This window comes from Megalopta genalis, unplaced genomic scaffold, assembly GCF_051020955.1.
Source record: "Megalopta genalis isolate 19385.01 unplaced genomic scaffold, iyMegGena1_principal scaffold0026, whole genome shotgun sequence".
Lineage (NCBI taxonomy): Eukaryota > Metazoa > Arthropoda > Insecta > Hymenoptera > Halictidae > Megalopta > Megalopta genalis.
The window spans coordinates 2357297-2381259 of record NW_027476096.1 but is presented as its reverse complement, the minus strand read 5'-3'; the positions used below and the strand labels follow the sequence as shown (position 1 = coordinate 2381259).

The 23963-nt window shown below is 39.5% G+C and overlaps 3 protein-coding genes and 1 long non-coding RNA gene across 11 annotated transcripts; 2 read left to right on the top strand and 2 right to left on the bottom strand.

Moving 5' to 3' along the window:
* Nucleotides 1–3183: 3183 nt before the first annotated feature.
* LOC117227920 (GDP-D-glucose phosphorylase 1) lies at nt 3184–6901 on the top strand. 3 transcript variants are annotated; one of them, XM_076527593.1, is made up of 6 exons: nt 3202–3548; nt 3805–3843; nt 5634–5911; nt 6001–6103; nt 6174–6480; nt 6594–6901. In XM_076527593.1, exons 1-6 carry the CDS (start codon nt 3387–3389, stop codon nt 6719–6721), a joined length of 1017 nt encoding a protein of 338 aa, XP_076383708.1. In that variant the 5' UTR covers nt 3202–3386; the 3' UTR covers nt 6722–6901. The 3 variants fall into 3 exon arrangements, with proteins under 3 accessions (XP_076383709.1, XP_076383708.1, XP_033339356.2); XM_076527594.1 differs by lacking the exon at nt 3805–3843 and having other exon boundaries at nt 3184–3308; XM_033483465.2 differs by lacking the exon at nt 3805–3843 and having other exon boundaries at nt 3204–3548.
* Nucleotides 6902–8444: 1543 nt separating this feature from the next.
* Chchd3 (Coiled-coil-helix-coiled-coil-helix domain containing 3) lies at nt 8445–11496 on the bottom strand. 6 transcript variants are annotated; one of them, XM_033483470.2, is made up of 3 exons: nt 11026–11496; nt 10078–10508; nt 8445–8731 (listed from the first exon to the last, which is right to left on the bottom strand). In XM_033483470.2, exons 2-3 carry the CDS (start codon nt 10487–10489, stop codon nt 8556–8558), a joined length of 588 nt encoding a protein of 195 aa, XP_033339361.1. In that variant the 5' UTR covers nt 10490–10508; nt 11026–11496; the 3' UTR covers nt 8445–8555. The 6 variants fall into 6 exon arrangements, with proteins under 6 accessions (XP_033339361.1, XP_033339359.1, XP_076383710.1 ...); XM_033483468.2 differs by having other exon boundaries at nt 10078–10585; nt 11013–11492; XM_076527595.1 differs by having other exon boundaries at nt 10078–10585; nt 11131–11492.
* A 625-nt stretch (nt 11497–12121) lies between these two features.
* Nucleotides 12122–15285, top strand: ND-B16.6 (NADH dehydrogenase (ubiquinone) B16.6 subunit). The gene is made up of 3 exons (XM_033483472.2): nt 12122–12358; nt 13021–13171; nt 14994–15285. The coding sequence occupies exons 1-3, from the start codon at nt 12259–12261 to the stop codon at nt 15196–15198; spliced, it is 456 nt and encodes a 151-aa protein (XP_033339363.2). The 5' UTR covers nt 12122–12258; the 3' UTR covers nt 15199–15285.
* On the bottom strand, nt 13187–16433 carry LOC117227923 (uncharacterized). The gene is made up of 3 exons (XR_004492190.2): nt 15583–16433; nt 14632–14700; nt 13187–13521 (listed from the first exon to the last, which is right to left on the bottom strand). It is a non-coding gene; the product is annotated as an uncharacterized LOC117227923 (long non-coding RNA).
* Nucleotides 16434–23963: the final 7530 nt, after the last annotated feature.

Here is a 23963-nt window from a genome sequence, read left to right as displayed (position 1 = left end):
AAAATATGTGAATGAAGGATTTTCAAGCGATTAAGCTCTTTCATTTTTACGACCTGACCGTGAAATCCGGCCGCATCTGGCACGCACTCAGGGGGATGGAATTTTCACATCCGTAAATTCCTTCTCTCTCCCGTAGCGGGTCGGCTACACTTCCCCGAAACCATTATTTCAGAACATACAAATTGAAAAACTGCATATTAGACGCACGTTTATTTTACTAAGAAAACTATTTCGATCACTGTATGCTAATTGAACTAATCTTCAATGTCTTTGTATAAATATATCCCCATAAATAAGGTAAAAACAAAAGCAGTTAACAAATACACATTTTATGATTTGAATAATTGTACAATAGCGAAATAAATAAACGGAATAGTTTGTTCGGATAAATTCATAGAATAGTTTGTTCAAATAAATAGATGGAACAGATTGTTTGAATAAGTGAATGAAATAATTTGTTGGGATATATAATGAATAATCATTATCCGAATGAAATATTCAACAGGCAAGAATTCATTCGGACAATTATATTAGTGAAATATTTATTTGAATAATTTCGAATTCTGTCTCGGACTCGCTAGGCCGGGCAGTTCACAACCCCATGGGCGCCGTCCGTGAGGGCAAACCGGCGCAACACACTGTTGTTGCGCCGGCTTCAGAGGCAGATGGCCCTTCGCCTCATAAGAGGCTACCGCACCACGTCTACCGTGGCGGCGCTTGCTCTGGCGGGAGAAATTCCCTTCGAGCTGCAGGCGGCGATGCGCGCCTATATTTATAGGCGCATATGCATCGCTGGCCGGGCTCGGGGGGACCCGCCGGAGCAGGAGGCGGTCCAGTGCTTCGAGCTCCAGGCCCGGGGACTTGCGCTCGCCAGATGGCATGCGGAGCTTTGTTCCCACACCGGCGAACGCGTCCCTGGGGCTCTCCTGCCGCACTTCACCTCGTGGCGGGAGAGGCGGTTTGGCAGGCTCTCCTACCGTGCGACGCAGGTATTCACCGGGCATGGCTGCTTCGGTGTCTACCTGTGTCGCATCGGTCGGGAAGCGGCGACGGTGTGCCACCACTGTGGCGCGGAGGAGGACTCGGCGCAGCATACACTGGAGGTATGCCCCGCCTTTTCAGTGCTGCGCCGAGTCCTAAGAAGGGAAGTTGGTCGCGACCTCGCTCTCTCCAGCTTAGTTGGGGCCACGCTGGAGAGCCCGAGAAAATGGACGGCAGCCATCGCCTTCTGCGAACAGGTAATGTTGCAGAAGGAGGCTGCCGAGCGGGGTCGCCGTGAGCGGGGGGTGCGGCGTGTGCGCCCACGCCTAGAGGGCGGCGGGTGTACCAGATTATGCTGGTTTAATTGCCCGCCGCCCGCCAATCGAAGATGTCCTCCCTATACCGGGAGTGGGGCGACGAACATGTCCTCCCTATACCTTGCCCCCTAGCCTGACACGCTGTACAATTGCTGTCGTGTGGCACTTTGGGGGCAAAGCAAACCACAAAACTCCTTACACGGACGCGGAGTTAAGACTGGGTCTTCCGTACCCAGCCTAATGAACGATGAGCGAAGGCGGCGATTTACCCACGTTCGGACCCCTCGTAGGTGTTCCGTCGGGGGGTAGGTACTAAATTTCTTGTGTATGCCAGATCTGGCGAGGAAACATATCTGCGCCACCTCCGCGGTGGCCAGATTCGCAATAAATGTCCTCCCTATACCGGGAGTGGGGCGACGGCCGCCGTGCCCAGGGCGGGGGCCCTGGGCACCCTCATTGAAAAGCGGCCGTCGTGACGAGGCGGTGCGGGGAGCGGTCCCCCGCACCGCCGAACCAAGATTATTCATGGGGGAGGATAAATCTCCCCCCGGGATAAATCTCCCACCGCCATTCCATCCTGGTGGCCGGCCAGGCGAGGGGGAGCCGCGGTTGTGTTCGTTAAGAGTTCCCGTGGCTCCCCCAGTAATCGCCAGCGCCCTAGGCCGCCGTGGGGGTTTTAGCGGGTCAAACCTCGCACTACCCCCGTCCCGTCCCCCGGGCGGGGCGGGGGTGTCTGGCCAGCAGATTTCCCCCACGATAAAAAAAAAAAAAAAAGAGAAAAAAAAAGTTCACAACCCCAAATCTCGAGCCACGAGATCGCAAAGGTTGAAGACTACCGAGGTACTGACCACTAAAGACGCAATAACGTTCTGCGCAGGATGGAGGTGGTGATGGGATTTTGCCTGGGCGTTAAACTATGGCATGAAATTTGAACTCCAGAATTACGGCCGCGATGCAACCATAGTAGCAACAGCAACCTCTTGTGTTCTACAAACGTCTCTATTTAATACTAACGATCCTTTTCAATGCCTCAAATTCATTCTAGCCCTATTCACTTCAGCAGTGATAATGTCGATGCAATAATAAAATACGATTTTCTATATTACCCAGACCTACAAACAACATTTCGTCATATTCCTAGTTTCGTTCATAGCTTCGATAAATGCGAAATTATCTTGTTAATTACGAAACTCTTTCTCGTGAAGTACAATATTGATTGTTGGCCGGAATGGCTGAATTTAAAAAATTCTATAGTTTCATAAACTAGAAATCATTAGTAACAAATGCAACTTACGGATTTTCGAAGATTTCAATAATTGTGATATACTCAATAAATAATTCTTAACTCAAATTCTCTAAAACTCTTAGTGTGAGAATTTTTTTGTAGGTAATTACTACATTACTTTCTAAGAGGATATGAGTGCAAGTTTCAGCTTTGTTTTTCGAATTTTTAACAGTAAAAATCATGTAAAATTGCGAAACTATTCGTTACTTTCGAAACTTCTCGTACAGTAGAATATTGATTGCTGATCGTCTCAGTTCAACAGTACTGGGATGACTGAATTAACAAAATTTTGTAGATTCATAAAATAAAAACTATTAGCTAAATTGTAGTTTACGAGTTCTCGAAAATTTTAATAATTGTAGAAATGATCGTCGTTTTAAGACGTTCGCAAATACGCTACACTGTGTAATCGAGAATCCTATGGGGCAAAAAATACAAGTCGAATATTGCAGCACGTGTTTTAGATGGAGCACCAGGCATACATATACGCGAAAAGAGTAAGACCGCAAGCATGATAAAGTGAGACAAGTTACAATGATCGTCGATGTAACTTGTTTCGCTTGGGGTTGTGTTGATATCTTGCCACTTGAAGTTGCTCACTTGTCACTTCCTCTCCTTTTCTAAAACTCTGAGGACAGCACTGTTTGGCTGTGAAGTGTCAAGCAATTAGATTTCTCTACCTGTTTCATAACTCTAAGCCGGTTACCTCCGCTTGGCTTACTATGGTGAGGCACTACTGTAATACCATTTCTATAATGAAATCTGTGTGTCCAGATACCCAGCTAGTCGCCTGAGTGCCCCGGATGTGTGTTACTGTATTTACTATGCAAATAAACAAAGAAGTTAATTTTGATTTTATCCTAAAAAAAAAATGGAAAGAAGCTGAAACTAAAGGGATATTTCGTTATATACTAAACATTAAAAATTCAAAATTATTAAGTGGAAAGTATGCGTTCTTAGCTCAGGTAATACAATAACCTCTTTCGAAATATTTTTACGTATATATTTATATCTGAACTCCAGAATTGGAATATATCGAATCAATTTTTTAAAAGTTTATATTTCCCTTAGTTTCCATATCGAATTTTTCATTTTACTTCTGTAAATAAAATTACATATACAGTTCTGCAATTAGTTATAGACTCACACATATATTTGCAACACAAAAGCCCTTCTTACATAAAATGTATAAATCGATTTTTCATTCCATTCTAAATATAGCCTGCAAATTTTATTGCGATATCTCTAAAATTGACGAAGGTAACTACAGCAAATTTTTGTACTGACGTGCGACGTTCACGAATAAGGTTAATCGTCATGTTTCGTTCTGCTGCGTCTGACAAACACAAATCTTTGGTAACAGACAATTTATCAGGATATCGAAACAATATCAATACAATCTATAAACTTCCATTCTGTTTTGGATGAACTAAGTTATATTGAAAATATTATAGATGAAGCCAAATAAATTGAAGCAGATAACCAGCACTTTCTTATTTTCATGTTACAAAATTATAAGTTTTCTACTATTAAACATGTACATATTCTCAAATATTATATAAAAATCATAAATAATAAAGAATAATGCTAATAAATGTCATTTTTTACCACAGTTTTGTATTTTATGCAAGAAGGACCTGAGATTACTATAATCAATAATTGTCATATAAAATTCATTTATTATGTAGTTCATGCTATACTAATGAGATGTAAAGAAGAAACTCCTAAAGAGTTTTAAAACGACTTCACTATGTACAAGAAATTTTTATCTTCATAAAGTTTAGAGACTATTTTCTCGATATTCATTTTTGTCACCCAGGCCCTTCTTGCATCCAAGAGTTCAATTTATAAAGATAACTCAGAGAATATTATATATATATATAAAGCCATGTAAAAAATTACAAAATTTCTTTTGTATCTATACTTTAACCCCTTACGCGTTAATTCGAGCGTGCTAAACAGGCCAAACTGTGCACACTCGAAATAATTTGAGCGGCGTTGTATTTTATGCTGCTATAATTTTTCACACTTGAATATAATCAAGAAATGAAAATAACAATGTGAAAGCAAAAAAAAAAACGTTTTATTGATATTTATCATTTATATGGAATTGTAAGCTATAACACTTATTTATTCAAGAATAAAATATAGCCTTTATCCATGGAACAAAAGCGCAGTATATCAAAATTCTTCAAAAAATTGATTTTTTTGGCCGATTTTTTTCAAAAAAACTGTGCGTTAAGGGGTTAAGTTGATTATTGTTTTTTCATCTACATATTTTAAGAAATTTTAAATGTATGAATTACTTAGTAACTATTATAAATTAATTACGCATGATTGTTAATTTAATTTCAATGTCCATGAAGTCATTTAATTGAATACTTCTGAAAACAATGAATTATAAATTTATAAAATTATGAAACGACACGAAGACAAATCAGACATAACTGTGAAGTATTGCAGAAACTTTTGTATTGAAAATTATAGAGAAATCAAACAACAGGATGATCTACAATATTTTCAATAATTCATTGTCTGAAATTGTAGATCAATTTAACAGAAATACCCCGAAATACCCCCACTTACAAAGAACAGCATTGTAAGAATGTCATATAGACCAAAGAATTAAATTGTTAGAGCTGTCCATACAAAAGAAAAAATACTAAATATTGAACCAACAGGTAAGAAAAGGCGTCATGAGTTTATTTTTACTGTACAGTTGAGAACAGGGCTGTAACAAACTTATCTCTTTTTTTTAATTTTTGGGTAATAGTTTCTGTTTGACATTTATATAAATTCCGTTTACAATATGAATTTGAATAGGCAAAACATATTTTAAGTAAGAACATTGACTTTGTGGACATTGTAGAAGTATGTGAGTTTATTATTTTATTATTTACAACACTATATCTGTAAAGTTTGAAAAGTACAATATAATATACTCTAGCTGAGGAGTCTAGATATAAAAATAATATGGAACTAAAAAATATCATCAGAAATATAAACAATTTCTAATAAATTATAACTATATAATTACTTAATTACTTTAGTTGAACGTCGATCGTGGTCATAATAGAAGATCTCCCGAACATATTTCTTCAATGATACAGTCTTTTGACAAAAAGCGTTTCAATTTTACACAAATTTCTCCAGAAGAGGTAATCATACATTTGGATGGAAATGAAGAAGACATAATTGCAATTAATATTAGTCCATTAGAGTATTGTCACTCTTTATTGTTACCTGAGAGATGTAAATGCTTGCCTCAAGTTATAACAAAGTATAGTTTATATAAAGCCCTACACATATTTCGATTAAGTCATGATTCGTAAGTAATTTTAAATATTATAACGTTTCTGACAAATATTAAAATTTGATATAATGTAAAACCAAACGTAGTAATAATATTATTTTCAGATATATTCGAGTGGCATTCAACAGTCTCTGTGCTTATGCATCAGTAAACCATCTCCATTGGCATTTATATTACTTAAATCATAGAATGCTGTTAGAGCATATTGTAAATAAATTTTTCTCAATATTTTTCTTCCATTAATGATGACCATTAATTTGCTATTATTATTTTTCAGGATCTTGACGACTTCATGGGTCCTGTACAAATTTTAAAAAATTATCCTGCTAATGGATTTTGTATAAAATATTCGAGTGTACGAAATTTAGATAAACTAGTAAATTGGACATTCTTAATAATAGATTATTTGCAAAAATCAGAAATACCACATAATGTTTATATTACACGAGCAAAAACAGACTCTGGGGAAGAATATCAAGACATAAGAATTTACATTTGGCCTAGGAAACCCAGCATTGGCCTAAAGGACGCTAGTATCTTTATTCCTGCAGTTTGCGAATTGTTTGGTCACTTAACAATAAAATGTAAATAATTTTTTAATATAGCAGGAGTCTGTATATGATAATGAAAGTGCTGTATATGTATAATTTTGAAATTTCTACAGTTTGAGTAATAAAATTTTTTTATAAACTTTTAGCTGAGGAAATGTATGAAAATTTATCGGAAGAAGGTGTAGCAAATATTTTAAGGGATGTAACAGAAGAAAAATTTCTACTGATTTTTGACAAAGTAAAAAATTTAATACAAAGTCAAATAATCACATAAGAACTATTACCATTTGTTGTATAAAATTTTCATAACTGTTATAATATGATTTACAATATTTTTTTTTTTTTTTTTAAAGATTTATATGCAATTATTATGTAATTATGTATTTATGTAGATACAATTATACGAAATGTATAGAAAAATACAATAAAAAATTCATGGTTTGTCTATTTTAAATCATACTATTCACTATATCTTCATTACTTGTAACAAACTTGTTAACTATTAATTTTTAGTGCATATACAGGGTGACTGTATACAGGGCATGTAACTGTCGCCACGATTTTTCAAGCAGTTTCGGCAGTCTCACAAAAAGATGTTTCCAATGAAAGTTACGGCTACGTATTTAACTATAACAAATTTCAAAAACTATTGCTTTTCGACTAAAAGTCAAGGTCACCTTGATTTTTTTTAGATGACACCCTATACTTTCTACTTCATAGTATTATTGTTGATGAAAAAATGAATTCAAAGATTGATCTATGATCTTGAAATGACCTTGACTTCAGTAATTTAGGGTTGAACAACAAAAGCGTTATTATCGAAAGCTATTTTATTTCGTTGAATTTACGTGCTCAATGCTCGAAGTGTAAACCCCCGACTTGTCCGCACTAAAATTTTGTTGTGGGGTCACTTACAGTCAATAGTCTACGCCCTACGCTGTACCAATTCGAAATATTGAATATTTGAAACAGCGAATCCGCACAGCATGTGAGGAAGTTCGTCGTGACAACTAATAGTAATTTGCTTTACATGATCGGATTTGTCCTTACAAGAAAATGTACTACACTTTGAGCACTTATTGTAAATGCAATGAAATAAAATAGCTTTCGATATTAACGCTTTTGTTGTTCCAACCGAAATTGCTGGAGTCAAGGTCTTCTGAAGGTCAACATTAACCCTACGAAGTCAAAAATACAGGGTGATATTTAAAAAAGTCAAGGTGACTCCAGTCGAAAACAGTAGTTTCTGAAATTTGTTATATTTCAATATGTAGTCCATTAAATACTGATTAACTTTCATTCGAAACATTTTTTTGTCAGACTGTCGAAAGTGCCTGAAAAATCGTGGCGATAATTATGTGTCACACTCTGTATTTCTGGATATGATATTTTTAAGTGTGTAGCACATGTATTTTCGCTCATATCAGCTTTAATTATTTACTGTAATTAATAATGGACCGTAGAAATTAATAACATAATATAAGAAAAATAGACTTTAATGTTAACAATTTACAGATAAACATAAAACTATATAGGTAAACTTACATTTTTTTTGTTTACATTCTGATAAAACCATGTATATGTTAACGATGGGTACAAGAAAATTGTAAGTCAATCTATGAAAAAATGAAGGTAACCTTTATAACTTCGAGAAAAAGGGGATTAACAAAAAATTTTGTACAATCATCTTAAAGCTCTCCTTAAACCATGTTATTTTAACTCAAAAAATTTCCAATCGAATCACTAGCAACAGAATAAATTGAGCTGATCACGTTACGTGATGTAACTGTAACGAAATAGTTACTATACTAGTAAAATACTACTACTTTACTTTAAATATCTTTCACTTCATTATCCATTTTAGCAGTTACAGATTAGTAACTACTAATATATTATTGCTGCCATTGTAAATTCAACACAAAAACTTTGGCTATCATTAACGAAAAAATCGTTGCCTATTATTGTTAGTAATGTAAATGTAATAAATATTCAAAATCTTCGTACACATAATTTAATTTATTGGCAATCACTAAAAATTGTTTTATTAAACAACATTAGCTTGGATTACTAAGATGTGAAACAAGTACTATGCTTAATATTGGAAAATATTAACAACGTGCTGCAATCACCCTCGCACGTCGTTGATCCACGCAATTATAAAATTCATCGACTAGATTAGAACATTTCAAAATTTCTTTCGGATGTTCTTGGTAACACTTGATTACTTTATCTGTATTCTCTAAACATGGCTGTATAGTGTTATGGATACTGAGCTTCTTCTTATCTGCAGAAAAATCAAACAATTAAGATTTACATTTTGTTAATTTATAACTTTTCATGTTAGTTAAGTTTACAACTTTTCTCTCCATCTCATATTATAGTGAACATTTTTAACAAACTTTTCCATTAGAATGCCTAATCAATTTTAATTCTTTTTGAGTTTCAACTTTTAACAAATTTTATTTAAAAGAAAACTTTAACTATATACACATTACTTAACAATACAAAACATGTTTTCTAATACAATAGATTGAAATATATTTTTAGCAAAATTATAATAAATAAATGACGTATGCTGATTTCAGTTTCTGAAACATTTCACAACGTTTAAATTTAATTTACATATAAACTTTGAAAGATAATTTAATTTTTTTCTGCATTAACCGCAACAACTATAAGAATATTTCTTGTAGACAACGATTTTTTATATTGGATTAAATGCAACAGAATATATTTTGTGCATTATAAACATTTAAACATGCTTAGACAGCGTTTAAAGTTATCAAAAAATCTTCAATGGTCTACTTTTCTCTGACAATCATTCTATTTTATCAATTGAAAGCAAAATCTGTATTGTAGATTTCTTTTACAGTTGCAAAGAACATAGTGTAATAATGTAAAATGCAATACATAGTGTAACAAATGTTTAAAATAAATTGAAAAATGTTCAATAAAGTTAGTATGAAAAAGGTGTCTTGTTTTCTTTCAATATTGTTCAAACATTCAAATATTTATAAACTTGTAAATATATGTATTTATCATTGTGTTTCAAAATTTACTTACAAAGCTTCAATAATTCCAACACAAAAAATTCTTGAATTTAAATATTTGATAAACTTATTGTTTCCGGTAGTGTTTTTTATTGTTAAAGCATTATTTAAACATATCTAAATATTTGTAATTAATAATAAAAGAATATACTGTTATATTTGGTAGATTATACAGTATTATCCTATGCAAAAAACATTTGTATACACTTGTATTTGACCAAAACAATTCTTGAGTTTATAAATTTACACTGTCTTTTAAATTAAATGTCTCAAAAAATGAAGATCAAGGACTGATCAAATGGCTTTCGAATAATATTCAATGATTCAATTCAGTTCAGGATTGCTTATTGAGTTGCAAAATTGGTATTGGACAGTATCATTAGATGTTAAAGAAAATATTTTCTTTGTTAGCTTATATTAGTTAATACAAATTAATTTAACTAAATAAATAGGTGTCTGAGTGCAATATTTACTTTGATATCAGACAAAAGTAGAAATGAAATGTATACCATAATAAGATACAAGGAAGTTATTTATAATATATATTATATTACATTGTTATATTATTTTATATACATACCCTCGTTTACATACAACTCTTCCACAGCCTTTTTGTATTCCTCATCTATAATTTGATTAACTCTTAAATGATTTTTTTCTAAATTATCTAATCGTTTTTGCCAATATTGATCTTGAGTAAGAAGTTCTTGCTCTTTTTGTTGCTGTATTTCAAGAGCAGTTAACGTTAGTTGTGGATAATAATATGCAGGATATCCAGAGGGTGCATCTCCACTTTGAAATGATGGTGAAGATACAGCTTTATTAGGAAATGGTGGCATCAAAGTTGATGATCTTACTTCATTTCCTGATTGAATATTAGCTTCATTCACTTTCTGAGTCAATCGTTGTACAATTGAATTTGAAACTTTAATAACATCTATTTCTTCTTCGTTATTAATGGTAAGTCTCCGAGCACTTTGTCCAGCACCCATTTCAACTGTTTCTATTTATCTTGAAGGAAGACAAAATGTTTATTTTATACTTGTCTCATAAGTTTAGATCAATTAAAAATGCATAGAAGAGTTTGTCTGAAAAATCAAGTAAAATGTATGTAATAATAGGTACATAATATAAACATAAAATATCAATGTTATAATAATAAATTTTTAAATATTTCAAGGAGTAATCTACACTTCTAAAAATGTAAATATATATTTTTGAAATTTTTCAACGCTTGATTATACCTCCTTACTTGTGAATTTCATTTTTAGAATGACCTTCATGCGCATTAAAACTTATATTTAAATAAATCTACAAGAATATATTTTATCAATATTGTATACTTGACAAAAAACTACATAACCTTATTCATAATCTCACCTAATTTAGTATTAGAAAATTAAATAAATTTCATATACTTTCCAAACACTTAATAATTAAAAAAGTGAAAATATATTGTATAAACTTTTATATATATATTAATAAAATAGATATTAATAAAAAATAGATACCAACATATCACACGTACAAATTTTCATGAGCATTGCCGTTCTACACTTGCCAACTACATATAGTTGTGTTATGTTCCATTATTAGATACCCTTTTTTTATTGTTTAAACCACCTTTACTTACCAATACTGTTATGACACTAGTCCAAATATTCAAATATAAAATTATAATGTTAAAATTATTTCTATTAAAAAAACTGTACATATTACATAAAGTTTCCTTTTACATAATAACGACCACTTCATTTATACTAAAATTTATAATGTATTGATTTTATGTTCTAAGTACTCCGATTTCATAGTACGTATTTATTCAGAAAAAATATCAATACACATGCAGAATTAAGTTATTTATCAGTCATGTGTGTATAACATTAATTCGCAATGAATACCTTGTGGATATTTGTGTTAGAGAAACTTTAATGTTTCAATTGGGCGAAACAAATAAAATCACATTGAAATAATAAATAAAATCGTATGGCTTTTACAGTAATGTAGATAACATTTTTCAAGTTGAATATTTATAAAAATCTTTAAATAAAATTAATATGGAAAATAAGTTGAACATCGTTCAAATATAATTTAATTAAAATGTTTTTCAAATAACAGAAGTTTTGTTATTTAAATATATAATGATAAATAATATTAATTTGTTTAAATTTGCGGTAATATAAAGTTATATATTATCTCTTGAAATAAGTAAATAAAGTATAATTTTCAGATAGTATAAAATTTATTATAATTTATAAGACCTTTAAGATATTTAAATGTCACGTACATAAACTATATATTAATTCATTCAAGTTACGACTAATTGTAAAGTCTAATTAGCAAAGAAGAAATTGTAAGTAATCATGAAGATGCTAAAGTCACAGTGTAAGGAAAGGTAGTGCAGGGATAGTGATATAGGATTTCCTATCTCAGCGCCGTATGCGTTGGAGCGATGAACTTTTCATAGCTACAGTAATGGGTCCTACTCCTGCTCATATCCAGGCCGCAGCTCGATCCGTTAGCGAGGGTAGATATAGAAATTTTCTTTGCTCTAATTGGCTAAAGATTTACTACTGAGACAAGATTCACTGCGTTTTGATGCGGAGTAAAATGGTGGGGATGTGCGTGGCAACTGAGGGAATAGGAAAACCGTGCAGGAGTAGTCTCATTACTGTATCTGAGTAATGCAAAATCGAAGACGGGAGTGTGAAGAATTACTGCTACTATTACGTCCATGGCTATGTTATAGTCATACATAATTATGGCAACTGCAGCAAAATCTGTACTTCAGGATATGCCTCCGAAGGGAGGATATGCCCCTTATCAAATTGAAAGAATTCCACTACGTACTGTTATTGGAGGTATTTACATATATTTATATAAGAAAATAAACAGTTTTCATTTGTGTGTACGTATTTGGTTGTTATAAAAATAACGTTGGCTTTTGTATTTTTAAACTTTGTCTTATCATTTGTGAATAAATTTTTAACTTGGATGCATTTATGTAATGTACTATTTATACCATAAACCTATCATTAAAAATCATTAGTATATGTTACCTCATGAAAGTGCAATTTCAATAATGCATTTGGTATAGGAACTATTAGTGAATATATGGTGTAATTTTGGTTTGAAAAATTTGGTATTATAGGGAAGAGCTTCAAAGATCAATGCATGAATATAAAGGCACTAATTAAAACCAATCAGTTTAAAGCTATCTAAGAGATTGTTCTCAACGCATCCAGCAAAACTTGTCATGTTTCATTACCAAACCTCTCATTAACAAAATTCCAATTTTTCGAGCATGTGGATAATTTCTTGCAGGAGAATTTATTGACTCCAAAATTATGAAGTGAATCCTGTTATCAGAATAAAAAATGGAGCAAAACCTGCTATTAGAATAAAAAATTTATTTCGAACTGATATATATGTTTGAAGTTGTCGACTGAAAATCACCATTATTTTTGCATTAGCTTAATATAAATTATTTTTATAATAATATATATAACAAAATAATTTTCAGGTCGTCTTGGAATAGCAATCTACTTAACTTCTACATTTGGAGGATTATATCTATATGGTCTAAGTTATAAACAAATTAAAGAGAATGCGCTTGAAATGAGAAGTGCACGCCATGCTCTACAGCCACTGTTGGAAGCAGAAAGAGATAGAGCGTAAGACTATTTGCATAATTTTGATTATTTTTAATGTTTGAAGTAAAATGAACATATATATACATTCAGAAAATGTCACTGTTAAAGCAAAACATTAAATTGACTACATACTAACATTGTAAAGTGGTATACTAATGAGGAACTACTTTGTAAATGATTCTACTGATTCTTTGGATGTAAAGCAGGAATGATAAAGTAGGTAAAATCTCTATTTGTCGCCGGGACCGAACTCTAAGGTGTCGAGTGTAGCACACAGGAATTGGTTTCTTCGAGCCTCGCGGCCCGCCTTTATTGTTGCCGACATCTCGTGAGAGAGAGAGAGATAGAACCAAACTCGGGTCGAGCGAAAGCTGGAAACATTGTAGTGATAGAATAAAAACGTTGACCTAGCTTTTTTATTTCTAATTTTTTATACATGAAAATTTTTTAAATATATTGGTTACATTTTTCCAATTAAAATGATACCAAACACGACATGCTCTAGACCACTCTTATTCATTATACGTAATAAGTAACTTATTTTATTTGCGAAAAAAGCATTAGAAAAACCGATTTTTAACATATGAAATATTAAAGTCAAGGTCAAAGAAGGTATTTATGTAATTATAATTTGATCATGCATGTTTTTTGAAAATGATTGAAATGGATGTTGTACTATTTCTTGCAATTTATAAATCTATATAACAAAATATGTTGCTAAAATTATAAATTCTGAATAAATTTTTTCTCTACAAGGTGAGTTACCTAACATTTTCACCTAAAATAACTTCGTTGTTTTTAACAATAATAATAATTTATTTTATTTTGTTTAATAATTTATACAAATCGAATTGCGTATAATATAAGGATCTTTAAATTCGAAGCACAACATATGTATTATACATGATTGAATTTGCTTTTTCATTAGATATAACATTGCATTAAATAAGCTATGATAAACTATTTTTAGAAAATGGCACTATCCTCCAAATATGAGTCTCTAATCTATCACAATAATTGCAAACATGTTAGATGAAAATGTTAAATAACACACAAGTTGTTAAGAAATTTTGATTTTGGTAACATATTTCAAGGTCATTGAACATGACAGTATTCGTTAGGCAAAAATAACAGTAAAACAGTCGAAGCTCTCCTCCTTTGGTGGTATGGAATGATTTAATAACCATCCAAAGAAAATCAGAACACACAATAGTCGGTTCTTAATAAAATGTAATAAAAAAATGCAAGTTTTCATCTAAAAAACGTGACCTTCACAGATCTTTCTCAGGTCATGTCCTCATTAATATCACAAGGCCGTGGACTAGAACACCCCGTTTTCGATGTTTGACTTGATATCTCTCTTTTAAGGAAGGCTCAAATAAAAAATTTCAATGGGGTTTTCTTTTTTATACATAAAATTACTATTTAACCTACAATCGTTAAACAAAAACTTTTTTGAAATAAATGACAGTTATACAAACCCAAAAGTTCAGTTTTATTCAAAGCATTGTCCACACTCTTGGTAGTTAAAGAAAATATATAATGTTTGCCTGTAGGAGAAACAATAAATAGAGAGTTGAGTGGTCAAATACTTTTTCTTAAAGTTAGTGTAACTTAATGAAAGTATAATAAAATCATCTGCAAAGTTGAAGAGCAAATAATTTAATAGTTTTTTTAGACTACTAAAATCATAAACTGTAAAATTATTAAAAATTAAATTATTTAATTAAATGGTAAAGCTCAATTTAATAAATCTTAAGTGCAACTATTTCTGGAGTGTGTAGATGGTTTAAATCAGATATCATTAGTATTGTGTTTAATGGTTCATTTCTTTTGTTAATAGGATACTAAAACATATGAGACTTATACGGGAGAAAGAAGCTGAGTTAATGAAAAATTTGCCAGGATGGAAAGTTGGACAATTCTTCGACGAACCGGTATATATGACGTTCCCAGAAGATACATATATTGAACCCACTTGGCGGGAACTAACAATTTATTCAGACCCCAAAACACTCACCCCGCTTGCAAGTAACATTATGTTATAAATTTGAATTTATGTGTTAAAAAGTAATACATTGTAAAATAAATAGACACAAATAATAATAAAGTTATACTAGTACAAATATATAAAACTGTGTTTAAATAAGTGGCCTAACAATATAAATTGAAATTTTAATATCTCTCATGATACAGAATGATCGGTGGAACAACTGAAAAGAAGATGACTGTACATTAAAAAATAAGTTGAAAATACAAAAGAAATTTTTTTCATGTCAAAATATGTTTTCAAAAAAATTTAAATTTTAAAAATCGAGGAATGAGTGGAATCGAGGCGTGCCATTAAATGGGAATTGACAAATCCGCCTGTCTGTGACCTATTACATCTACTTTTAATAAATACCAGAGATGAATAGAGAGATTGCAAATACCTAGGTTTTGTTGTTTTGTCATGTCTTGATGAAGCTCATCAAAGTCACATATGGTGTGCATCGAGTTTTAAAAGGAAGTTGAGAACAGACCTCCCAGCATTCTGACTGTTCGTGTCTGTTCATGACTGATTGGACTCAGTGTGTCCAATGGTGTTAGTGATTCTGCTCGGAATCTGCTCCAAGTGGCGGAGAAGTAACCTCCTCACAAATGGGATTGGACGATTCCAATTGGATTGCCAACGGTAATTCATTAGTATCATCGAATCCCATTTGTTATAGGTGATGGACGTTCCTACTTTCTGGAAAAAAGTCGTAAAAGGGTTAGGATGCTGGGAGATCTGGTTGAAAACCTTAGTAGTGGCAAATGCTAGCTGCAAAGTAAGGCTTTCCTCGAGAAGTTCCTTCTCAGCTTTGCTTTAGCCATAGTAACTGCTCGAAAATCCACCTGTGCGTTCAATTTTTTTTAGTACTTTTTATGACAGGATCACATTTTTCAGCTTACCTGCAAATTCAGAAATAGAATTTTATCAATTACGAACAAATTTTGAGGAGATAAAGCATTAATTCAATATTGTGGCAATAAATTAACGACGATTTATCAATTTGAGGTCATCTAAAGATCATGATAATGTAGGTCGTTGAATTCATGTCGATGATACACATCACGGTGACACTAATTTTTTGTTGAAGATTAACTTTTGTTTCCTTTATTAAATTGCAATTTCTTGCTGGTTATATAGGGTGACTCAAAATTATCGTATTTCCGAAAAATGAGGGGTTCCTGAGGTCATTTGAAGCAACTTCTTAGCGAAAACGCGATCAGCGGCCTTGTTTACGAGTTATTAATGAAAAACAGTGACCAATGAGAGGCGAGGGCGCAAAGTTCGAGAGCCCGCAGCACGAGACTTTAACAGAAGGTCGGGACAGATTCGAGCCGCGTTTGAAGTATTGAACAAGTCACGGAGCGTGAACTTTCCGGATTTTTTTTACTACGTATAGTGATATTTTTAAGAAAAACGCTGTTCACCTTTACTTTAGAACGTCTAAAGAATATTTACTAATTTTTCGGAGCCGAAATAGTAAGCAGCTTAACCGTGACAGTCGTTTTAATTATTAATTGAGCCGATTGTGAAGTGAAAATTTTTCTATTTCCGGGAAATGTGAGGTTCCTGAGGTCATTTGAAGTAACTTTTTCCTTAGCGAAAATGCAATCCGTATGAAATAAAGAAATAGTATGTTTTGGTAACTATTCTATTTATTACTAAAGAGTGTCGCACACAAAATACAATATAAAAAGATAGCAAAGCAATATACAATAATCCTTTTAATCGTAAACCGTAAACCGTGTTCGTAAGTCGTATTTGATGTAATATAATTCCGTATTGTTATCCGCATCGCAAATCGTAATCGTGATTGTGATCATAGTCGTGTTCGTAAATCGTAATCGTAATCGTATTCGTGACCGTGATCGTAAATTGCATGTCGACGTTCGTCGCGTTTTTGTCCTCGTTCTCGTTGTGCTGCCCCGAGTTCTGCGAGCACATCCTTTCATTGGTGCGCTGATCGACCGTTACGTGTCTTCCTTCGAATTTGGCCGTTTCATTCGATCAGCGCCAATCGTCCTAGCAGGATCGCGATGTTTAAATTGCGACGATTGCGTATACGTGCACATGTATGTTGCGTAAGATTAACCACACGGGAATCCACGAGCATCGATTGGTGTTGTGATTTCGGAGGTTATTAACCTTCGGCTCCTACATACAGGATATCCCAAAAATGTCTCGTAATACGGAAATGGGGGGGGGGGGGGGGTATTCTAACTAACTGGCTAAGGTCATTTTAAGTAAATTTTTCCTTAGCGAAAATGCAATCTGCGGCTTTGTTTACGAGTTATTAATGACACTGACCAATGAGAAGCGAGGGCGCGAACTACTTAGGCAATGCTAGAAAGCTCAGCCTACTGCCGAGTCGATGCAAGCTCTCACGGGAGAACCAACAACTTCATCGTACTGAGAAGGAAGCTGAAATCTCTGACTAAGTCCCAACAAAACGTGAGTTCAAAAAAACTGAATAAATACTGACGTCATTCAATCCCCTATATCCATAGTAGCGGTACCTGAGAGTGTGCCTCCTGACACCGTTACAGAGATCATCGGTAATGTCGAACTTGAAAGTGCGGCTGATACCCCCCCCCCCCGCATTTCATGCCAAGCTTCTGTTAGGGAGGAAACCCCCACTTGGGAATTTCCCACTCCAAAACTCACACGAGATAACAATCTAGTAAATTTCGTCTCGCGAAAGTAAATTCATAAAACCGGTATGAGTTCCTCAAACCCAACCACCAACTCAGAGGTTCGAGCTTGAATACTTCAACAAAGCACAAAGCTTATATCAGTGCAAGCAGTGGCACTAGATCGCCCTCGAAAAATAAAATTAAAAACAAAATTAACAGTAACTCCAATCGTAATAATCGTGACAAAAATTCTGATATGCCAAATCTAACGGATGAAACTTCAAACTTTCCAGCATTATCTAATATACCAAACAAAAACCGTTCCTCGTTTTTTACTACCTTCGACCTAGAAGGTAGACAAAAAGGTCAACAAAAACACCTACGCCAACATAAACCGAAGTGTCAATGACTCAGTAATAATAAATAACCGTTTAAATGACCCCAGCTCGGAAATTTAAATCTAAATTTAAAATCCAACAAGAAATACCCTGTCAAACCGCCCCCACTGTACATCTATAATTTCAAGTACTCTATAGTCAAGTTTAAAAAGGAATTCACCACCTCGTACGGCGAAAATTATACCCTCAAATAAAATAAAAATGTCAGAATTCAATTAACCAACTTAACGGACTTCATAGAGTTAAAAGCCGGGCTCCACAGCCGAGGAATTCATTTTCACATTTTTGCTACTAAAAGAAAGCGCACTTTATCAATGGTGCTGAAGGGTCTCCCCGACTGCATCCCAGTAAACATAATCAACCAAATCAAAGCGCAAAGTCAAACCCCGGTCTCCTGCTATAACTTGAAAAGCTCAAGTGCATACAAGGTAAATTTCCCAGCCTGCATAACTATTTCCGAAATTTTAAAAATTCGGTATCTATTCAGGGCCAAAATTTACTGGGAGAAGTTTATGTCAAACACTAAAAACAGTCAATGCTACCATTGACAAGCATTCAGTCACTCCTTAGCAAACTGCAACATGTCACAATTGTAAAGGTCCACACACGACAAACTATTCCGAATGCCCCTTCTTATTACGATACTTGGAAAAGAAGTCAAACATCTTGAATCAGCGAGCGGGTCAAATAAAATCACACTACGTTGACAGTACGGTAAAACTGATTCTCTAAGAACAAAAAATTATCCAGAGAATGAAGTGACCAACGTTACCAGTACGGTTAATCGCGACTCTCTGCCCTAAACAGGATGCCGGATGGGACCAATCAATTGATACCAGCTCCTACCTACTCCCAGATAACAGCTGAGCGCGATAGAGTACTCAGACCAATTAGAAGATGATATGAACGATCTCACAAGTCTCATGAGACCGAGATAAAAGAACTCAAGCAACTCTCTAACATTCAACTAATGCTCTCAACCATAAGAACCATCAACAGTAAATTCAGGAAATGCAACATCAACGCTGAAAAACTCCAAGCCTACCTAGAATTGTTTAAACTCGTGACAAATTCACATTCTTCTTATCGCCGAAACCAGGTTAGATTCTGGTACCACTTTCACCATCCCCGGGTATCAAATAATCCGAAAGGATCGAGATTCCAGGGATGGTAAAGTGGCTTTCGCTATCAAGAATACTCTCAATTTCCAAATAATGGACACGTCTAATATCAATTCCTTTGAGGTAGTAGCTATCCAACTCGAAACACTCATGCTCACTGTATAAATTTCCTATTGCTCACCCCGAGCTCCCCTCGATCAGTTGGACCTGGATGGTTTCTTTAGGGTGGAGATAATTCTTGCCCCGACAAGGCTGCCAAACAAATTTTCGACCACATGCTTGGTTCGGCATACCGCATTATTTTTCCGTCTGAACCCATTTGCCTCTCATACCATGATCATCCATCTTTTTTTTTTTTTTTTTTTTTTTTGTTTAACGTGGGGAAAATCTGCTGGTCAGACACCCCCGTCCCGCCCGAGGGGCGGGGCGGGGGTAGTGCGGGTTTTGACCCGCTAAAACCCCCACGGCGGCCTAGGGCGCTGGCGAGTAGCGGGGGAGCCACGGGAACTCTTTCAGAACACAACCGCGGCTCCCCCTCGCCTGGCCGGCCACCAGGATGGAATGGCGATGGCCGGCCGCGTCCCGGGGGGGAGATTTATACTCCCCCCATGAATCATCTTGCTTCGGCGGTGCGGGGGACCGCACCCCACACCGCCTCGTCACTCCCACTATGGGGAGGACAGCTTCAGTTGGGGGGGGGGGTTGGCGGGCGGCGGGCAATTAAACCAGTAATCTGGTACACCCGCCGCCCGCCTATTCTCATCTGCTCGGGGAGGGGGGCTCTAGGCGTGGGCGCACACGCCGCACCCCCCGCTCACGGCGACCCCGCTCGGCAGCCTCCTTCTGCAGCATCACCTCTTCGCAGAAGGCGATGGCTGCCGCCCATTTTCTTGGGCTCTCCAGCATGGCCCCAACTAAGCTGGAGAGAGCGAGGTCGCGACCAACTTCCCGTCTTAGGACTCGGCGCAGCACTGAAAAGGCGGGGCATACCTCCAGTGTATGCTGCGCCGAGTCCTCCTCCGCGCCACAGTGGTGGCACACCGTCGTCGCTTCCCGACCGATGCGACACAGGTACACACCGAAGCAGCCATGCCCGGTGAACACCTGCGTCGCACGGTAGGTGAGCCTGCCAAACCGCCTCTCCCGCCACGAGGTGAAGTGTGGCAGGAGAGCCCCAGGGACGCGCTCGCCGGCATGGGAACAAAGCTCCGCATGCCATCTGGCGAGCGCTAGTCCCCGGGCCTGGAGTTCGAAGCCGTCGACCGCCTCCTGCTCCGGCGGGTCCCCCCGAGCCCGGCCAGCGATGCATATGCGCCTATAGACATAGGCGCGCATCGCCGCCTGCAGCTCGAAGGGAATTTCTCCCGCCAGAGCAAGCGCCGCCACGGTAGACGCGGTGCGGTAACCCCGTATGAGGCGAAGGGCCATTTGCCTCTGAAGCCGGCGCAACAACAAAGTGATGCGCCGGCTTGCCCTCGCGGACGGCCCCCAGATCGGGGCGCCGTACAAGGCCATGGACCGCACCACGCCCAGGTATAGGCGACGCACCATGTTATCCGGTCCCCCGAGATTGGGCAACAGGCGGCCGAGCGAGGCCGCCGCCCTCTCAACTCGGGGGACGAGGCGGCCGAAATGCGCCCCGAATCTCCAGTGGCTGTCGAGGATCAGTCCGAGATACTTGATCTCGGACTTCACCTCGACGCAGGCTCCTCCAACCCAGATCCACGATCCGGCCGGTGGCCGCGACCGAGGCCGTCCAAACCAGACGGCCTCGGCCTTCTCCGGGGCCATCTTCAGCCCCAGATCGTGGATCTTCGCGACGACGGCTGCCACCGCAACCTCCGCTCGTCGGATGGTCCTCTCGAAGGTGTCCCCGACGGTGACCACTAACGTGTCGTCCGCATAGCAGACGACAGTGGCACCGTCGGGCAGGGAGGCCCTCAGGACTGCGTTATATCCCAGGTCCCACAGGAGTGGTCCTAACACGGACCCCTGTGGGACCCCGCAGTCCACTTCCCTCCGTATCGTCCCGTACCGGCCCGGGTATTCCACCCACCTGTCCCGCAGGTAGGCCCCTATCACCCGCCTCAGATAGGGAGGCACCTGGTGTTCAACCAGGGCCTCCCTAATGGCGGACCAGGGCAGGGTGTTAAATGCATTGACGATGTCGATCGACACCGCCAAACACACCCCGCCCCGTGCCACGGCATTGTCCGAGAGGGACTTTAGACGGTCGATTGCGTCGACCGTCGATCGCCCCTCCCGAAAGCCGAACTGGCAGTCCGCCAGATCGGGGCCAACGCGGGACAGGTGCCTGGCGAGGCGGGCAGCAATGATCTTTTCAAAGATCTTGCCCACCTCGTCCAGGAGGCAAATGGGCCGGTACGCGGAGGGAGAATCCGCAGGCCTCCCATCCTTCTTTAAGAGGACCATCCGACTTCTCCTCCAGAGGTCCGGGAACACCCCGGACCTCAGGAGCCCGGAGAAGAGGCTTCTGAGCCTCCCGCCCAGGACGCTCATGGCAAGCAACCAGACCCGGCCGGGGATACCGTCCGGCCCCGGGGCAGTATTCTTGCCCCGAAGCCATTTGACTACCCCGGCCATTTCCTCCGGCGCGACCTCCAGATCCGGGGACCACTCATGTCCCTCTAGCTGAGGGACGGGCCGGGACGCCTCCCCGCTGACGGGGAATAGCGCGTCCACGACCCGTCCGAGCATCCCCGGATCCAGGCTTTCCGTCAGAGGGGGCGCCCAGGGACGTAAACGTCCCATCGCCATTTTGTATGGGCGCCCCCACGGATCTCGGTTCAGAGACCCGAGAAAGTCGCGCCAGGCCTGGCTCTTCGCCTGCCTGATGGCCAGCTGCAGGGCGACCACCTTCTCCCTGTATCGCCCATACAGCTGGATGGCCAGCTCCACGTCGGAACGTCGTCGTCGACGGGCGCGGGCGTACTGGCGTCGCGCGCGGACGCACTCTGTGCGTAAATCCGCTATCGCGCGCGACCACCAGTACACCGCCTTCCTCGGGAAGACCCTGGCCCGGGGCATGGCGACGTCGCAAATCGACGTCATTGCGCCCCGGAACCAATGGGCCTCCCTTGTCCCGTCGACTGGCCCGGCCGGTGTTGCCGGCCAGGCCACGACGTGGGCTGCCGCCATCAGAGCGTCCTGGTCGAGGCGCTTCAGCGCCCACCGTGGCTGAGGCGATCCCTCATCAGCGGGGCGACGTCGGGGCGTCGATGGGGCGGCGGAGAGGCCGAGAACAATGTATCTGTGGTCGGACAGCGTCTCGACCTCCTCCGCCACCCTCCACCCCGTAATACGGCGCACGGCCGGGGGCGTTGCCCATGACAGGTCAACGATGGACCCCCCGTTATACCGCACGCACGTATGGACCGAGCCCGTGTTTAGAAGACAGAGTCCGAGTCCCGCCGCCCAATCAAGCACCTCCCGGCCCCTCGGGTCCGTCCTGGGGGAACCCCAAGCTGAAGACTTGGCGTTGAAGTCCCCCAGGACCAGCACCGGACGCGGCTGGCAGCGAGAGACGCATCTCCCCACCACGTCCAGATACTGTTCATACTCCACGAGGGACCACCTCGGAGGTGCGTAGATCGCCACAACCACGGTGCCGCCCCAGTCAACGGCCAGGTATCCCCGGCCGCGCTCGATAACGGAGCACGCCGGGGACCCCGGCCGGCCTGCCCATATTATAACGACGGAGCCGTCCAAGTCCCCCATCCAATGTGGATGGTCGGGGACCCGGTACGGCTCCGCCGCTACGGCCAACCCGGCACCCCGCTCGGCCAGGAATTGCACAAAAAGGTCTTGTGCCCTGACCGAGCGGTTCAGGTTGGCCTGAATAATAGGGCCAGTAGGCCCCATTACTCCGGCGCCTCAATCTCCATCGCCGCCGCGGGAGCGGTGGCGTCTGGGGTTTTATCAGCCCCAACCGCCCCCGCGGGCGTGACGGTGGCATCCTTGGGTGCCGGATCTTTTGTATTAGTAGCTGCCACGGCGGCTGCCGCCTTGGCCGTCGTGGTTCTCCTCCCCCTGCTCCCTCTGCCGCGTCTCGCGCTAGCAGGGCACGCCCGGCTGCCGAGGCGGTGGCCGGCCGGCTTGCCAGCACCCGCGCAAAGCGGGCACTTTGGCTGTTCAGTGCAGCCAGCCACCCTGTGGTCCTGACTGCCGCACCCAAAACAGCAGCCGGACCGATCCTCGGCCGCAGTGCACCGCTGCCTCGTGTGGCCTAAGCTAAAGCAGCGGTAGCACTGCAAGGGGCGGGCGCTGAGGGCCTCCACCGTCGCCTGGGTCCAGCCCACTGTCAATTTGCCAGCGACCGCAACTTTGCGCGCGGCCGCAGCAGGGCACTGGACCCAGAGGGTGCCCAAACCAGAGGGGGAAGACCGGATTTCGCCGGTCTTCACATCCCCCCGGTCGCACCCTCCCACACGGGCGACAGCTGCGGCGACCTCCACCGGCGTGGTCGAGTCGACCAGGCCGCGCACCCTAAGGTCGGCCTTTTTGATTGGGCGCGCGACCTTCACGCCGGTCCCTGCCAGCGCGTCAGCCATCTTAGAGGCCAGGGCAGTGGCCTTGGCTGCTCCATCAGCTCCGGGGACCTCTAAAATT

Coding starts and splice junctions, on each gene's coding strand:
- LOC117227920 (XM_076527593.1), top strand. CDS start 3,387: ATGTGTGTTACTGTATTTACTATGCAAATAAACAAAGAAGTTAATTTT. Junction 5,912..6,000: donor TTTCGATTAAGTCATGATTC/GTAAGTAATTTT, acceptor TATTATTTTCAG/ATATATTCGAGTGGCATTCA. Junction 6,104..6,173: donor GAATGCTGTTAGAGCATATT/GTAAATAAATTT, acceptor ATTATTTTTCAG/GATCTTGACGACTTCATGGG.
- Chchd3 (XM_033483470.2), bottom strand. CDS start 10,489: ATGGGTGCTGGACAAAGTGCTCGGAGACTTACCATTAATAACGAAGAA. Junction 8,732..10,077: donor AGAGTTGTATGTAAACGAGG/GTATGTATATAA, acceptor ATTTTTCTGCAG/ATAAGAAGAAGCTCAGTATC.
- ND-B16.6 (XM_033483472.2), top strand. CDS start 12,259: ATGGCAACTGCAGCAAAATCTGTACTTCAGGATATGCCTCCGAAGGGA. Junction 12,359..13,020: donor ACTACGTACTGTTATTGGAG/GTATTTACATAT, acceptor AATAATTTTCAG/GTCGTCTTGGAATAGCAATC. Junction 13,172..14,993: donor GAAGCAGAAAGAGATAGAGC/GTAAGACTATTT, acceptor TTTTGTTAATAG/GATACTAAAACATATGAGAC.